Source organism: Lactuca virosa, chromosome 9 (genome assembly GCF_052849685.1).
Source record: "Lactuca virosa cultivar CGN04683 chromosome 9, Lactuca_virosa_CGN04683_v6, whole genome shotgun sequence".
Classification (NCBI taxonomy): domain Eukaryota; kingdom Viridiplantae; phylum Streptophyta; class Magnoliopsida; order Asterales; family Asteraceae; genus Lactuca; species Lactuca virosa.
Genome location: NC_136434.1, coordinates 230,593,776 through 230,609,570, shown reverse-complemented (window position 1 = coordinate 230,609,570; position 15,795 = coordinate 230,593,776). Strand labels below are relative to the sequence as shown.

Sequence of the window (15,795 nt, the reverse complement as noted above, 5' to 3'; positions counted from 1 at the left end):
CTCTGGGGGGTCATGTAACTGTGGTAGAAGGTGCATCAAATCAACAGCCTTGGCAACCCTCTTCATGGCTAGCCCGCTAATAAAACTCACATCTCTACTAGCAGCTCCCCCAAGAAGCTTCACCCCCACTGACGGTTGCCCAATGTCAGCAGGGAATAAACCTGAACGAAGCTTCCTACCACCGCATGAAGGCCAAAATAGCTCAGTTTTCTTGATATTCAGCTCAAGCCCCAATCCTGGGCATGCCACCCTAATGATGTCCAATACTTTGGCCACATCCTCTGAATCTCCAATGACTGTCCCATCATCAAGGTACCAAGCATGAAAAAGAAGCTTACAATTGTCTCTAATTTGATGTATAAGTGGGTGCAGTACTAGAGCAAAAAGAAGTGGTCCCAAAGGGTCGCCTTGCTGGACCCCAGTAGTGGATCAAATATGCTTATCTCCCAAATACAACCTTGCTGCATGGCCATATAAGAATTCGACCCATAAGGAAATGGAAGGGCACCTCATCCTGACATATCTATCGACTAAATTGAAGGAATTTGAGAAATCCACAGTAAGCATTGCAAGAGATCCATCATCATGACGTACACTCAACACCCTATTGACACTATGAAGTACAGCTTCAGCATCACCCGACACACCTACTCCAAATTGAAAGTCATTAAGGTATTGTGTCATTTCTTTACCAACTCCTTTCATAGCAACCTTTGAGACCAAACGCCTCCATATAGTGCCCACAACAATAGGACGAATTCCATTGTCAGGTTTTAGGAGCGGAGTAATAGGTGCCTTGAAAACACGATCAAGCAGCACAACATCCAAAGCCATCCCTTCAAGTACTACAGTTTCATGCCCTATGGAAGCTGACTTTGAAATGCCAATAATGTGTCCACTCATGTCGTCGAGCCCACCAGTAAATTGTACAAGGCCATTAGGGTGGTGGCAATAACGACTCAATGCATGAATATTCATACAATTAGCACATATCCATTGACCAAACGCCTTTAATGTTTCTTCTACATCCGTATACAATCCATGGTCCCCAGAAATAGCCTCCCGCGACACATTTTTACGTTCATCGGAAGCAAGGTGTAACCTCTTAATATGAGATATCAAACGAGAAATCCCCTTAGACCCCACCTGGCCATCCGGGCAACAATGAAACCCCCGAAAAGGACATGGCCAAGTAGCGATCGAAGAAGTAGAAGAAGCAGCCATGAAAAGAAAAGATAAGCAAATTAAGCCTCGAGCTGAAGCCCTAAAGAAAACGTCGAAACCCTATGATAGAAACACCGCAAACAAAAGTTGGCGTGCACCAAATGAAGAAATCACCGGGAAGAAACGCTACATATCCTTGAAAGCAAGGGCGATGGGCTCACAATCAATCTTGATTCCAAATCCGGGGGATAAATAGCCTTAAGGAACTTTGTACAATAAAAGCCATGGTTTTGCATGAGATGTAAAATAAAACAGCTTGAATAAAGTTAAAAATATGGTTGTAGTTTTTGAAAATTTCACTTTGGCATTTTATCGAACACATAGTGGGCAATGAAGTTGGCATTTGATTTCAACTTGTAGGAGGCTTGCTTGAAACCTATCATTTATATAACCAAAATAGTGAAATCAACAACAAATCAATGAATCGGAATCCCGCAAGAGCTCGCTATAGTTATATATGTTTCACATCATCTTCACGAAACAAGGATTTTTAATTTCTGACTTCTCTCTTTATCACGTATATATCCAGCAAAATAATTGGAGCTCGATACTTCAAGGCAGATGGAATATACGATTCTACAGAACTCCAATCACCAAGAGACTCTGATGGTCATGGATGCTTAAAGGTTAAAATGGGACAAACATCAAACAGCTGGAGTGCAAAGCCATTATTTCATCCGGCGAGCTTGGCAATGAAGACGGATCCTGAAAATCGATCTAGACCAATTGCAAAACTGATTTGAAAATGAATATAGTTGTATTGATGTGGAGCACAATTGCAAAAACTAAGGTAAGTACCACATGAAAATAAAATCGCGCACATATTCACAACACAAAACTGATTTCCTTTCATTTAAAGATACACACACATGTATCTCCTTAATTACAACAACACAACCTGAACTCCTCCCTACTAATGTCTCCAACTTTCTCATACCACCACAAACATTTAACAACAACAATCCTCAGAGGGATTCTCTTATTCCAAAAAAAAAAAAAAAAAAAAAAAAAAAAAAAAAAAAAAAAAAAACATATCCTTGAATTTATTCCCCATTTTAACGAACAGTATGTCCACCATCGTAATTCCACCCACGAAGCGAAACACGTGGCGTCACACCTTCCGGAACTTCAAAAGAAATATTAACCGTCATCTCCTCACCAGGAACCAACGAAAAATAATTATCCGAATAATGAACCGGTAAAATCCTCTTATCACCCTTTTTCTCAAAACCCTTCCCCGAACCCCGAACCGAAAAATTAAGAAAAAAAGCCACTCCAACCCCCGAACCATTTACTTCCGACACTCTAACACCATCATCATCTTCTTTCAATAAACCATAAACCTTCTTAAACAAACCAATTTCCTTTTTCTTATTCTTATTCTTATTCTTATCCACCTCATCAAAATCACAATCCAAATTTGTTTCCATGAATTTGTTTTTGTCGAGTAAAGTTACGGGTTCGGGTTTCTTTGATTTGTTCTTTACTTTTACGCGGACGTTATAGGTCGACCCGCTAATGGAAATGTCAGAAGTCAACTTGAGGGGTATTTTTGTCTTTTTGTATGGTTCCAAGAGTTTGTAATCACCAGTGTTGGGTTGGTGTAGCCAGTAGAAGTTACGTGAGATTATATGGGAATTTGATGTGTTGTAGAGTTTGAGGAGAAGAAAGTAGACGGGTTTAGGGTTTTTGGAGTTTGGGTATTTCATTTCAAATAGAGATACGGTTTTTTTCGAAGGGATTGAAAGGGTTTCGGATACTTTGTAGTAAGGACATGTTCCTTCGAGGTCCCACACGGATACCTCGATTGCCACGTCAGCAAGTTCCTCAGATGTAGTGTTCACCACCTGGATTAAAGGAAACAAACAAACAGTATCGATCATAATCTCAATTATGAATTGATAGAAATCAAGGATATTTAATTTACCTCTATGAAATAAGTTGCAAGGTTTAATTGGACATGTATTGGCTCTGCAGCATGACGACAGCCATAAAATCCGGCTGTTTGGTCATGAAGATGATCATAAAACTGACCTCGAAGACCTGTCCATGGATTTTGAGTTTTCCATATCAAAACACCTGTGTATTTACTCCACATACGCGATGTCCATCCTTCTAATAATGCTCTGTATTGAACATAGTTCACCAATTGAGCCTATAAAATATTTCAAACAGACAGTATCACTAACAATAACAATAACAATAACAATAATCATCAAGTTGATGTTACACCTTGAGACAAAAATCATCAAGATCCTTGGGTTTCCCATACATCAATATCTGATCATGTACTTTTCCTGGTTTGGAGTAAGGAATGTATTTATGATACACCCAAATAGGATTTGCCACTTCCTCAACATAACCACTCTCCAACTCATTAAACAATGGAATCACCCATCCTTCCTCAGGCATAGTCGCCCTAATAGTATCCGCAACTGGCATCCCCACATTCCCAACCTCAGGGTTAAACCCGTAGTTATAAAACTCATCTTTAAAAAAATCCTCAGGGTTTTGAATCTCGTAAGGTCCATCCGTCCAACCCCCGTTACTATCTGCAAACCCTTCCCATAACGACCCTTTTATGTAAACCCGAGTTCCATCTAGATATTGACTCGGGTCCATCAAAGTAAGGGTAGTTTCGTCTTTTGATGTTGTGGAAGTGGAATTGGAATTGGATTTGAGATAAAACGGGTGGAGTTTTAGGTCGGTTGTTAAGGCGGTGTTGATGTCATCGGGTGGGGTTTGTTCGTTTCCTCCGACCCAGAGAGCTAGACTGGGGTGGTTTCTTAGAAGCTTGACGGTGTCGCGTGCGCATAATAAGAAAAGGTTGTGGTCTAGTGGGCCGTCAGGGTTTGAAACCGGGTCCCCTCTCCCGTCTACGTCTCCGGTGATCCAAAACTCTTGCCAAACCTAAAATGTTGTTAATTTGTTTGTTATAGCATTCTACTTTCATTTATTTCTATTATAGCATTGTAGTTTGAATATTTAATAGTATTAATCCAAATATGGAGTAATACTATTCATTTGCTCCTAAATAACATGTTATAAAAATGAGGATGAGGAGAGTTACCAGCAAACCATAAATATCACAATAGTGATAAAAATCAGATCTTTCAGCTAATCCACCACCCCAACACCTTAACATGTTAAAGTTCATATCTGCATGAAACTTGATGTCTGTTTCATAACGCTTCTTTGAAAGCCTCAGCAAACCATCAGAAAGAATCCAATTTCCACCACGAATAAATATAGGCTCTCCATTCACCTTAAACAGCCTGAAAACAGAACCAAAAAGGGGCTAAATGCACTTCCAAAAAAAATCTTATTAAGCATTATATAATTTATAACGAATAATAAATTATATATATATATACCTTCCACCAGTGACAGTATCGATTTCACTATGAATTTTTCGGAACCCAAAATGATTACTCCATGAATCAGACTCTCCATAACCATCAACTTCAACACCAATTTCAACATTGTAAAGAGATTGCTTTCCCATGCCATTTGGCCACCATAAATTTGGTTTGTACAAAAACATCTGAAACCAAAAATCATCACCATGTTTGTTAATAAGAATTAAACATTTCATTTTATTTTTCTACATAGTTTATTTATGGAGATATGATCACAAAATTCATAGTAACATAATTTTAGAGATTAAAAAAATATGAGAAATTAAGAAGTTGAAAAACTTGACCTGAGGAAATGTATATTGGATGTTGGATTGAGCAGGGATTGACAAATTCTGTGTCTGAAGATGTTCAACCAAATTGGTATTTCCATCGAGTTCGGTTGACACTAGAATTTTCAAGGAACAGTTTGCTGACATGGCACTTTTGTTTACTAATTCTGCAGTAGCATGCAGATAAACCCTCTTGTAGCCATCAAAGAATGATGAAACCAAATGAGGATCTACTATTTTTACAGGCTGCAATGGTGTAAATGGAAACTATAAGCAAGGATTAAATATTAGATTCAAATCATAATCTATATGGGATTTCCAAAAATCTTAAATGAATTTACAATGACAATGTTTCTAATTTTCAAATGTATTATAACTTTATAAGTGAGTGTGAGTCTATAAAAGAGATAGAAATTAGCCCATGAAAAAGTTAGCATTTAATCAAGGACTCACCCCAGTAACAGTGATGGATACCTCATCCCAAATGCCAGTGTTCCTATCCCTACAAAAAAAAAATAATAAATAAAAAAATGAACACACATGATTGAAGAGTATAGGTGCTATTTTATTTATTGCCTTTAATATAGCATTCCTATTTTCATTTCTTTCTATTACAACATTGCACTCAACTTCCAATTTTGTTCTTATCAATATATTCTACTTTAAAAATCTACCCCATTATAGCAAGCATTGTACTTGTAGGTTTTTTTCTTATTGAAAAATCTACCCAATTGTAGCAGTGAAATTGTTTTGTATTTGATGGCATTGCTATAACTGAGTAGATTTTTCAGCTTACAAAGATGTAATCATTAAACAATGAAGTGAAAGTAAAGTAGTATTTCTTGCATTTAACCCTTAAATAAGATAAGATATATGAACTAATCCAGTACCTTATTATGTTCAATAAAAATTTAGAATCTCAACAAAGTAAAATGACTTTAATAGATGCAACTTGCATACTTTGAAAGAGCCTAAAAGTATAAAACTAATCCCAGATGCTAAAAGAAATAAACCATTTTTGGTTAGTGAACTATCACAAGATCATGGAACTCCAAAATAATAATCAAAAAACAAATAAATAACAAGAAGAAGAAGAAGAAGATATATAAATATAACTATTCAAGCAATATCAAAAATGAAAGTAGGTTTGGATTAACAAGAATTTTGATGTTTTTACCTTATGGGAGCCATCCAATCCCAGCCTTGAACATATTGTGTAGTAACATCTTTCCCAATCTGGTATAAACACACATTATGTCATTATCTTGAAAGTACAATGCATTCTATTTTAGTAAAACAAAATTATCCCTTTTAAGTTTTATCTTACCTCATGATCACCCCCTTGGCCTCCCTGAGGAGGAATTTTACCAGGATGATCAGGTGGGTGGACAAGAACTGCAAGCATATTTTGACCTTCAGGAAGAAGAATATCAGTCACATCAACTGAATGTCTGCGAAACATTCCCTTTGGCAAAATGGTTTGATGTCCATTCAAGTATACTTCAGCAGAGTAATTGATTCCACCAAAATTAAGATCAACATGTTGACCACTTGACTGAAAAAAAAAATATCCAAGGAAGAATATGAATATCATTTGTTTTGTTGTTTGATCTTTGTTTATGTTTTTAGTTAGTTATATAGTACCATGAGACTTTTTCATTATGATTGTAACATTACCTAATTGTGAACTTATTTTGTAGAAATAGCAGGCATTTAAATGCATAGAAGGTGTCATTTCATAAATAAAATACTTGTAACAAAATGTGTGAGTGTGACATACCAGCTTACACTGAAAAGTTGTGAAAAACCAAAAGGTGTAGTATTCTCTCCCTGAATCACCAATGTCCATAATTGCTTCATTATTTATCCCATAGAAAGGATCTGGGATGAGGTTGTTCTTTAAAAGGGTTGCCAAAACACTGCCAACAAAACTATATTAGCTTATGCATTGAATAAAACAGATGTCTATAAGTAGGACATGTAAGTTGACTGATATATTTGCATTATGATTACTTGATTAGTGTTATGAGAGTTATAATTATGTAGAATATTTCAAGTATAATGTTGTAATAGAACAAGATGAAAGTAGGATGCTATGATAAACAAGTAAATGGAAGTACGTTGCTATTTTTTTTCATTTATCCTTCATGACTAATATTGATACACTAGTCAAACATCAATTTCTTGATTGCATTCAAAGAAGACATATCAACAGTAATTTTCTTTTTTACTTTGTTTATAAAGCAAGGAGATATTCATGGTTATTTTTATTATATCCATAATTAGATAAGAAAAGACATAGCATGTTATGCATTAGTTTCTAATTTATGGTAAGTTCTTTTAGAAAAGGCATGCTGACATTGCTGACATTGAATCCTCATGTGTAGAAGGTACAAGACAATGTTGTAACACCAAGTTTACATAAACATTAACGTTTTGCAATCATAAATTGAACAGTAGATTCACCTTGAAATTTTTCCAGGACAAGAAACTTAGCAGTTAATTTAGAACATCAAAGTAAAACCGTCACAACTATGTTCAAATAGACGAGATAATCAACAGATTTTTTTCAAAAAGTTCGCACGAAATAAGCATCACTGTTGCAGAAAAATAGTATCAATTTGACGCAAAAAATGTTTACAAGTGAGAAGGACATGTTTGATCTTAATGGGAATCAAAACCTACATTAACAATATTCAAAAGCTAAATCTGTACAAACAGGGAGAAAAGGAGAGCGAGATTTCCATACGTTCCAGGAATGACAGCAGGCATCCAAGGTGAAGCATCAGACGAAGGCGGATGAGTAGTCGTCAGTTGTATTCCGGTGAGTTCAACGTCGGTGGATCGAGCAGCCAACCATCCATCCTCCAGCACCTTCTTCCCTTGCTCCTCTCCCATTTTTTGAATTTCAATTACTCCCAGCTGTAGGTTGAATAGTGATAAATATAAAGCCCTAATGTCACTCTCGTTCACTCACAACTAGAAATGAAGGCGTAGCAATTCCATTTTTAGGGCTTTGCTGATTCATCTTGTCGGTTGAGTTTGTCTCCTATGCTGTCAGTTTGCTTACTGGGACGGAGCATTTAAAGATTGCTGAAAACACAAGATAAAAACACTCTTCTTTTTCCTCTAAAAGTCAAAGTTTTTATATTTTTCTAACCACATATATTTCATTAATTGTAAGTTGTAATCATATTCTCATAATAACTTCATGTGTATATTCATTATATAATTTTAATCTGATTTTAATTATTACTTTATGACCGAAAAAAAATATTATAAAAAGTCAAAAAATTTTATATTTTCTAACCACATATATTTCATTAATTGTAAGTTGTAATCATATTCTCATACATGTGTATATTTATGTGTATATTTATTAGGGATTATTTTAATTTGGAGTATTTTGGGATAAACAAAAAAGGAAAGATTAGTTATAATTTTGAGATGGAATGAGTAAAAAGTTTATTTGTATCTTTAGTTACTGGTTATACTTCATGAGTGTATGAATATTTATTAGGGATTATTTTTCGGTCATGAAGTTTATTTGTATCTTTAATTACTGGTTATACTTCATGAGTGTATGAATATGTGTGATTGTTTGATGTTTTTTTTTAAGGAATGGGGATATATATAACACGGCCTTTCACAAATTAACTTTTTACTACAAAATTTCATATTTTTAACTATATATTTCGTATATTATAATCATATTGAAAAAAATAAAAATTATATTTTTTCTTCCAAAAGTCAAAGTGTGTATTTCATAAGATTATAATTGGATTCTTATATTAAATTTGTGTGTACACTAATATATTATTTAATTTAATTTTAATTATATTCACAAGATGATTATTTCTTTTCTCCCTAAAAAGTCAAAAGTTTTTGTATTTTTCTAACCATGTATTTCATAAATATATTCAAATAATAATTTCATGTGTATACTAATTATAATATATTTAACTTAGTTTTAACTATATTATCGGGATAAACATTCCAAACCTTTTAATCGAATTATAAATCCCTATAACTTCATCAAAATTAGATGCTAACATTAAATGCGAAAACTAATTTCGGCATAACTAAAATCTTGCAAAATTAAATACAATAACTTCATCAAAACTAATTTCTTAATATTAAATATCAAAATTAAATGCCAACAATAATTTCCCCAAAATTAAATGCAAAATGTTTTTGTAGAGCATATCGTTCATATGGCCGTTAGGTTTTTTTGGAAACGACAAATATTATTAATAAAAATAAAAACCTCCGACTAGTAAGTAACTATCAAGGGTGAGAAAAAAAAACGAGCAACAAAAAACAGAGTATAAAAGTTATCAAATACAAAAGACGATGATGATTATTCTTCCCATGAACAGATACCACATTTACCCCTACATTTAACCCACATATATAGAGTTGATTTGATTTGCTCTACACCATACGAAGGACTGATGAACACCTGTCTGACTGAGCATCTGATCATTACGATATTTCCATAGATTCCAAAATAGACCATAGCAGATGGTATGGAACCGAACTTTCATTTTAGGACTCCTCCAATTTGCAGCAAATCTGAGCAGTTCACCAATGCTATTGAATGAATGATTCTGTAAGCCGCACCAATTGAAGATTTTATCCCTCAAAACTTTGGAAAACAGACACCTTACCAAAATATGATCAACATCTTCTTCTCCATTTATGCATGCACCACACATAGTAGTTTGAGTCTCGATACTCTAGCTCTAAGACCCACCATCGAAGCTATCCTCTGTTGAATTGTCACTAGGTATGTGTCATCATATGTACACTAATTTTTTACCACGTCATTTGTCATGTCATCCTCCATAATAGCACCACACTCTAATTTCCATTTTAAATGTATATAAAAAAAAAATTAAATGAAAAAACATGATCGCGTACTGGGATTGAGTTTTGGTACTCCACCGGGCATTGCCTCTCGTTGTCATCTTCACAGCAATAAATTGGGGGGGGGGGGGGGGGGGGGTGGGTATAAAATATGTAAAATAATAATAAAGAGAATGATAAATAGAGTGTTTCCCAGCGTGCCCACATCGTTTACAATTTTCCAAAATTAAAATAATTTCACAATGTTTATATATCGTATGATTATTTCATGATAGTTATGAAAAATGCCATCCATGATATAGAACAATGATATCATTTATACATATCGAATAGGACTGAACATATAAAATAGCATTGTACTTCCAATCTTTTGATTATTATTTTATCATAGCATATCTTTTCATTTCTACTTATTACAACATCATACTTTCAATCCTTTTCTTATTAAGACATTAAATTTTGAAAAATCTAGCAAATATAGCATTGTACTTTTAATTTTTTTTTACTTATTTAGACACTATTCCAAACGTATAACAGTAAAAATTGTTTTTGTTTAAACAAAAGTAGAAATAGGAATGGAAAATGTGATACTTTGTTTGCAGCCATGTTACAAATTACAATTGTAATATTTCATTAAAATTCTACTTCACAGCAACATATTCTTTTTATATATACAGATGACATCCCATGTATACACAAAGTAGAGAAAATCATGGCTTTACAACTGGACGCGTGTTATTCCAAAGCCACTCACGTGCAGATCCCTCCACCAATGATGAAACCTGAACCAAATATTATTATTTTATTCTTTTATTATTATTATTATATAAATATTTTACCTTTTCCCAAACTTGTGAATGGTAATCATTGAGCCAATCAACCTCAGCAGCAGAGAGTAGGGTTAAGTCAACCAATTTAGTCTGCATGATGTAAATTGTAATTATTAACAAAAGTTAATGATAAGTTTATTTTACTTAAATTCAAAATTCAAAGGGCAAAATAGACATTATCAACACACACCTGTATAGGAACAAAAGTAAGCTTCTCAAATCCAATATATGTAATTCCTCCAAAACGATTAGGAGTGTCAACCTCTTTGACAAATAGAAGATTCTGCAATCACAATTCACATATTATACCAAAAACATCAATCAATATCATATAGTATATGTTAAAAGACCAAATTGTCCCTCATTACAACAGAAAATGAAAATACCTCAATTCGAATACCAAAGGCATGATCCTCATAATAACCTGGTTCATTGCTGATAATCATGCCTTTAAGCAAAGGAGTCATATTGCCAAATCTGAAGCTGATACTTTGTGGGCCCTCATGAACATTTAATGCAGCTCCTACACCATGTCCAGTTCCTAATTCATTCAACAGAAAAAATACATATATTAGTTTTAAATAAATTATTGCATTTAATTACATCATCATCATGTAGAAAAAAGAAAAAAAAGGACTCTGTCTACTAAAAATAGCAACATTCTTCCACTGATTTGTTTAGGGTAAATCTCATAAAAGACCTTATATATGTTTTTTCAGGATTAAACCTCGAATTTATTTTTTGAAGGAAAAAGACCTTGTGTTTTTTCATTTTTTCCTGATCTGGCCCTTTTAGTCATTTTTCTCTAAAGGAATTTGTAAAATGTGAGGGTTTTTTCAGGAAAAACTAAAAAAGTTGAGGATTTATTTGGAAACATTTAGAAGGTTGAGGGTTTTTTTCGGAAAAAAGGAAAAATATAAGGTCTATTTCATGAAAAAATAAAGATGAGGTTTAATCAGGAAAAAACACAAAATATAAGGTCTTTTATGAGATTAACCCATTTGTTTATTACAGAATTCTACTTTCATTTCCTCCTATTAAAGCATTGCACTTTGAAAAATCTACTCAATTAAAGCATTATAAATTAAATACAAAGCAACTTTTACTGCTATAATTGGGTAGATAGACTTTAGGGTTAATCTCAAAAAAGACCTTATATTTTGTGGTTTTTCCAGATTAAACCTCAAATTTATTTTTTTCCTGAAAATTACCTTGTATGCTTTCATTTTTTTCCGAAAAGCCCTCAACTTTGTATTTTTTTTCCAAAAAAAATCCTCAACCTTCTAAATGCTTCCAAATAAACCCTCAACTTTTTTAGTTTTTCTCGAAAAACCCCTCACATTTTACAACTTTTTTGGAAAAAAAATGACTGAAAGGGCCAGATCGGAAAAAAATGAAAAAATACAAGCTCTTTTTAAAAAATAAATTGAGGTTTAATTCGGAAAAAACACAAAATATAAGGTCTTTTTTGAGATTAACCCAAGATTTTAAGAAAAATGTTTAAATGAAAAATAAATTACCATGGCGATAATCAAGTCCAACTTTCCAAAGGGAAGAACGTGCAAATGCATCAAGTACAAAACCTGGTGTATTTTCTGGAAATACTGCTTGATCAAGTGCTATATGACCCTGCAAATTTTTTATATTTTATATAAATACCTAAATCAAAACTATTAAAAGAATTTTAATAAAAATTGAGCACCTGAAGAACTCGGGTGAAGCATTCTTTTTGTCTTTCAGAAGGTTGACCAAAATGAACTGTTCGTGTTATATCAGTTGTCCCATCAAGATACTGGGCCCCACTGTCTAGTAGGAACAGCTTCTGTGTATCCACTATGCTACAGCTCTCTGGTTCTGCTCTATAATGTATAATAGCACCATTTGCACCAGAACCTGTGAGGTCAAAATCGTAATTTTCTTCTTATCACATTAAGGAAATTATTTTCTTATTTGTGAATGATAAGGGGCAAATGTGGCAATTGCCATACCACTTATAGTATCAAAGCTAGTATCAACAAAACCAGCTTGACTTGAACGAAATTCAAGAAGTTTATCTGAAACTTCAACCTCTGTGAGTACTGTTTTTTTACTCATTTCCTCCTCCAGCCATGACCAGAACTCAGCAAGAGCAGCTGCATCCCTGATACACAAGGGTATAATCGTCATTTACTCTAAAAAAGAAACAATCTTTGTTGATACTTCATACACCACTTACTCCAAGCAGACATCATTTATCCATAGTTCCATACAATACTTAAATTTCATAAGGTGCCTCAGATAAGGGTATAATGGTCATTTAGTTTACCTTAGATGAGAATTACGCATCCCTTCCAACTCAGCATCATTTTTCACTGCTTTAGCTAGAGATATGGGAGAGCTCTTACAAAATGCAGAAGGTGCTCCAGATAAGTTCTTTCCTTTGCTCTTACTATTATTACCAAGGCCTTCTAAGAATTTATCACAAGCAGTTGCATATGTGCTTACAATAGCAGCATTAACTGATGATGTGTCCAACCAAAGGTGGGCCCCTCGTGCAGCTAAGCTAAAGGACATAGACAAGTTTCAAGTAAAAATAGCATCATCCAATTGCATATATAACTAAACAAAATTACAAATTATGTAGTGCTTTAGACTCACCTTTCGATTTCAGAAAGAATGGAGTCGTATGGTTTTAACTCTATGCCAGCTTTCTTCAAGTAATCATTCACTTCAGGGGTCACTTTTGACTTGTCAACAAAGAGTTTTGCTGCATTAATCTCTACTATCAAGTATGCATACATAACAGGAGAATGTGGAGCATCATTTCCTCTCTGCCAAAAAAAGAAGAAAAATGATGCATGAAGAAAAAGAATGCAATTTCTTGCATTTAACCCCAACAGATTTACTAATGGGCATCTAAGGAAGTTAAAAACATTACCAAGTTCAGTAGCCATGCAACTTCATCAAGCATAGATATAACAATTGCAGATGATCCAGCATTAGTGAGTTCAGACCTCAAATTAGATAACTTAGTTGACACATCAACACCAGCAAATTTAAGATCATGCACTCGAATAGGTTTATTTGGAGGCATTGGCCTTGATTCTTTCCATACTTCATCCACAAGATTAACATCATATAAATATACCAACTCATGATTGCTTTTAGCAACAGCTTCCTTCAATTCATTTACAGCATCAGAAGAAAAAAGAAACTGCTCCCTTCACAAATAGAACAGAAGGTGGCATCAGACACAAGCATATGAAAACATGGTAATATCAACAAACACATCACAAGAATTCAAAATATTACTCACGGGATCTATGCCAATTCTGCCACCAGGAGCTAAAACATCATTGAGCCATTCAGTAGTGTTGGGAACACCCCAATTACCAGCACGCATAAGGATCCAACTCGAGCTCAATTGCTTTTCTGCCTAGGAATGAAAACGATAAAGAAAATCAAAAAAAGAAACAATCAAACAGACATGTTTTGTAATGGTGATAACCTTGGAATGTAAAGAAGTAAAGAACTGAGAGCACTGGATAAACCTGGAGAAAGTATCGCCCATCTGTCCAAAGAGCTGCCTTATGTTTTGTAACAATTGCAGTCCCAGCACTACCAGTAAAACCTGATATGTAGGCCCTTCTCATATAACACTCGGCGATAAATTCACTCTGTATTCATTGCACAACGGGTTCAAAACCTTGGTACGTTTGAAATACTTTGAAACACTAAGAGAAAACTTTGTTTGTGATTCAAAATGATATTAGTTAAAGGGATAGAATCAAACCTGATGAGCATCCTGAGAGGGAATGATATACGCGTCGATATTAATACCGGGCTTCCCGAAAAGCTCACGGAGGGCGGTGAGCTTCTGATCTCGATCGATTCCTTTACCGCTTCCGTTGTAATGCTTGCGCATCTCAGAAGAGGGTTTGGCGGTGATCGAAGAAGAACCGGAAGAGCTCGAAGACGAATTTCGAACGATGAACATCGGGTTACTATGACTGACATGAATTGGGGGCCTCTTCATGGAGTTCAGAGAACGGTAAATCGGGAGTGATAGAGAGAAAAAGCTGAAGCAGCGGTGGGGTGAATAGGACGATAGGTAGGCGGAGCGCGGCGGCGATTTAGAGAGAGTAAGGCCTGACATTATCGCTGCTGCTGACTTCATTGGCGGAGAGAACGACGAGGAAGAAAGAGATGGAAGATAAGGCAAAATAACTATTGCATTGCTTGGAAGCAAGAAATTGTTCGGAAATCGGAAATAATTCCAAAATGGTCCCTCATTCAGTCATTTGTATGTGAAGTGGTGAACCAGGAGTGTATGATTAATTTCTGGGAAAATGATTTACAAGGGCAAGTGAGTTTTTAAAGGGATAACGATTTAGGAGTGTAATAACGTTTTTATTTGTCCATTTTAGGTCTCTAACGTATTTTTTGTGTGTATTACACCGTTAAGGTTATTATAACCGTTTACAAATAGTCCTTTTAACAGGAGAAACCGGTAAAAGGGATTAATTCTAAACAGTTATAACAACCTTACTGGTGTAATACACACAAAAAATACGTTAGGGACCTAATATGGACAAACGGAAAACGTTATTACCCTCCTAAATCATTATCCCCGTATGAAACTATAAACCCCTGTAGTAAATTTTTACTTTTTAAATAAGAAACTTGTAGGTCTTGGGGTTGGTAGTTTGGATGCTTTTAACCTCGGCCTTCTTTATAAATGGAAGTGGTGGTTTCTTAATGACAAGGGAGATCTTTGGGTTATAATTGTCAAATTTTGTCATGGGGAAGGTGGTGATTTTTTGGACGATTCGAGAATAGGAACTGGAGGGGGTGTTTGGCAAAAGATTGTAGGATCCATTAATCATCTCCATGAGAATGGTTGTATTCCTTCTAATTCCATGTATAGAGTGGTGGGGGATGGGACTCAAACGAGGTTCTAGAAGGATGTTTGGTGCTTGGATATTTCTCTTAGGGAGCAGTTCGGGAGGCTCTTTGCTTTGACCTTTAATCAAGATGCTCGAGTAAGTGAATAATGGGATTCGGGGGGATGGAATTTTCATTGGCGTCGGGGGATTAGAGGAGGGGCTGAATCGACCCAATTTGATTATCTTGTGGAGATATTAAATCCTATTCGCATAGGGGAAATGCCAGATAAGTGGTCTTGGGAGCTTGAACCGTCGGGTA

General features: G+C 34.8%; 2 protein-coding genes across 2 annotated transcripts; both read right to left on the bottom strand.

Moving 5' to 3' along the window:
* Nucleotides 1-2,048: 2,048 nt before the first annotated feature.
* On the bottom strand, nucleotides 2,049-8,005 carry LOC145136461 (glycoside hydrolase family 2 protein). The gene is made up of 11 exons (XM_079070594.1): nucleotides 7,662-8,005; nucleotides 6,693-6,831; nucleotides 6,240-6,467; nucleotides 6,090-6,148; nucleotides 5,366-5,414; nucleotides 4,928-5,158; nucleotides 4,599-4,768; nucleotides 4,295-4,499; nucleotides 3,457-4,134; nucleotides 3,152-3,379; nucleotides 2,049-3,071 (listed from the first exon to the last, which is right to left on the bottom strand). The coding sequence occupies exons 1-11, from the start codon at nucleotides 7,808-7,810 to the stop codon at nucleotides 2,280-2,282; spliced, it is 2,928 nt and encodes a 975-aa protein (XP_078926720.1). The 5' UTR covers nucleotides 7,811-8,005; the 3' UTR covers nucleotides 2,049-2,279.
* Nucleotides 8,006-10,312: 2,307 nt separating this feature from the next.
* On the bottom strand, nucleotides 10,313-14,882 carry LOC145137582 (Metallopeptidase M24 family protein). Its single transcript, XM_079071709.1, has 13 exons — nucleotides 14,384-14,882; nucleotides 14,142-14,267; nucleotides 13,907-14,026; nucleotides 13,529-13,804; nucleotides 13,249-13,421; nucleotides 12,917-13,153; nucleotides 12,600-12,751; nucleotides 12,314-12,504; nucleotides 12,132-12,240; nucleotides 10,998-11,152; nucleotides 10,802-10,894; nucleotides 10,621-10,701; nucleotides 10,313-10,563 (listed from the first exon to the last, which is right to left on the bottom strand). The coding sequence occupies exons 1-13, from the start codon at nucleotides 14,765-14,767 to the stop codon at nucleotides 10,492-10,494; spliced, it is 2,169 nt and encodes a 722-aa protein (XP_078927835.1). The 5' UTR covers nucleotides 14,768-14,882; the 3' UTR covers nucleotides 10,313-10,491.
* Nucleotides 14,883-15,795: the final 913 nt, after the last annotated feature.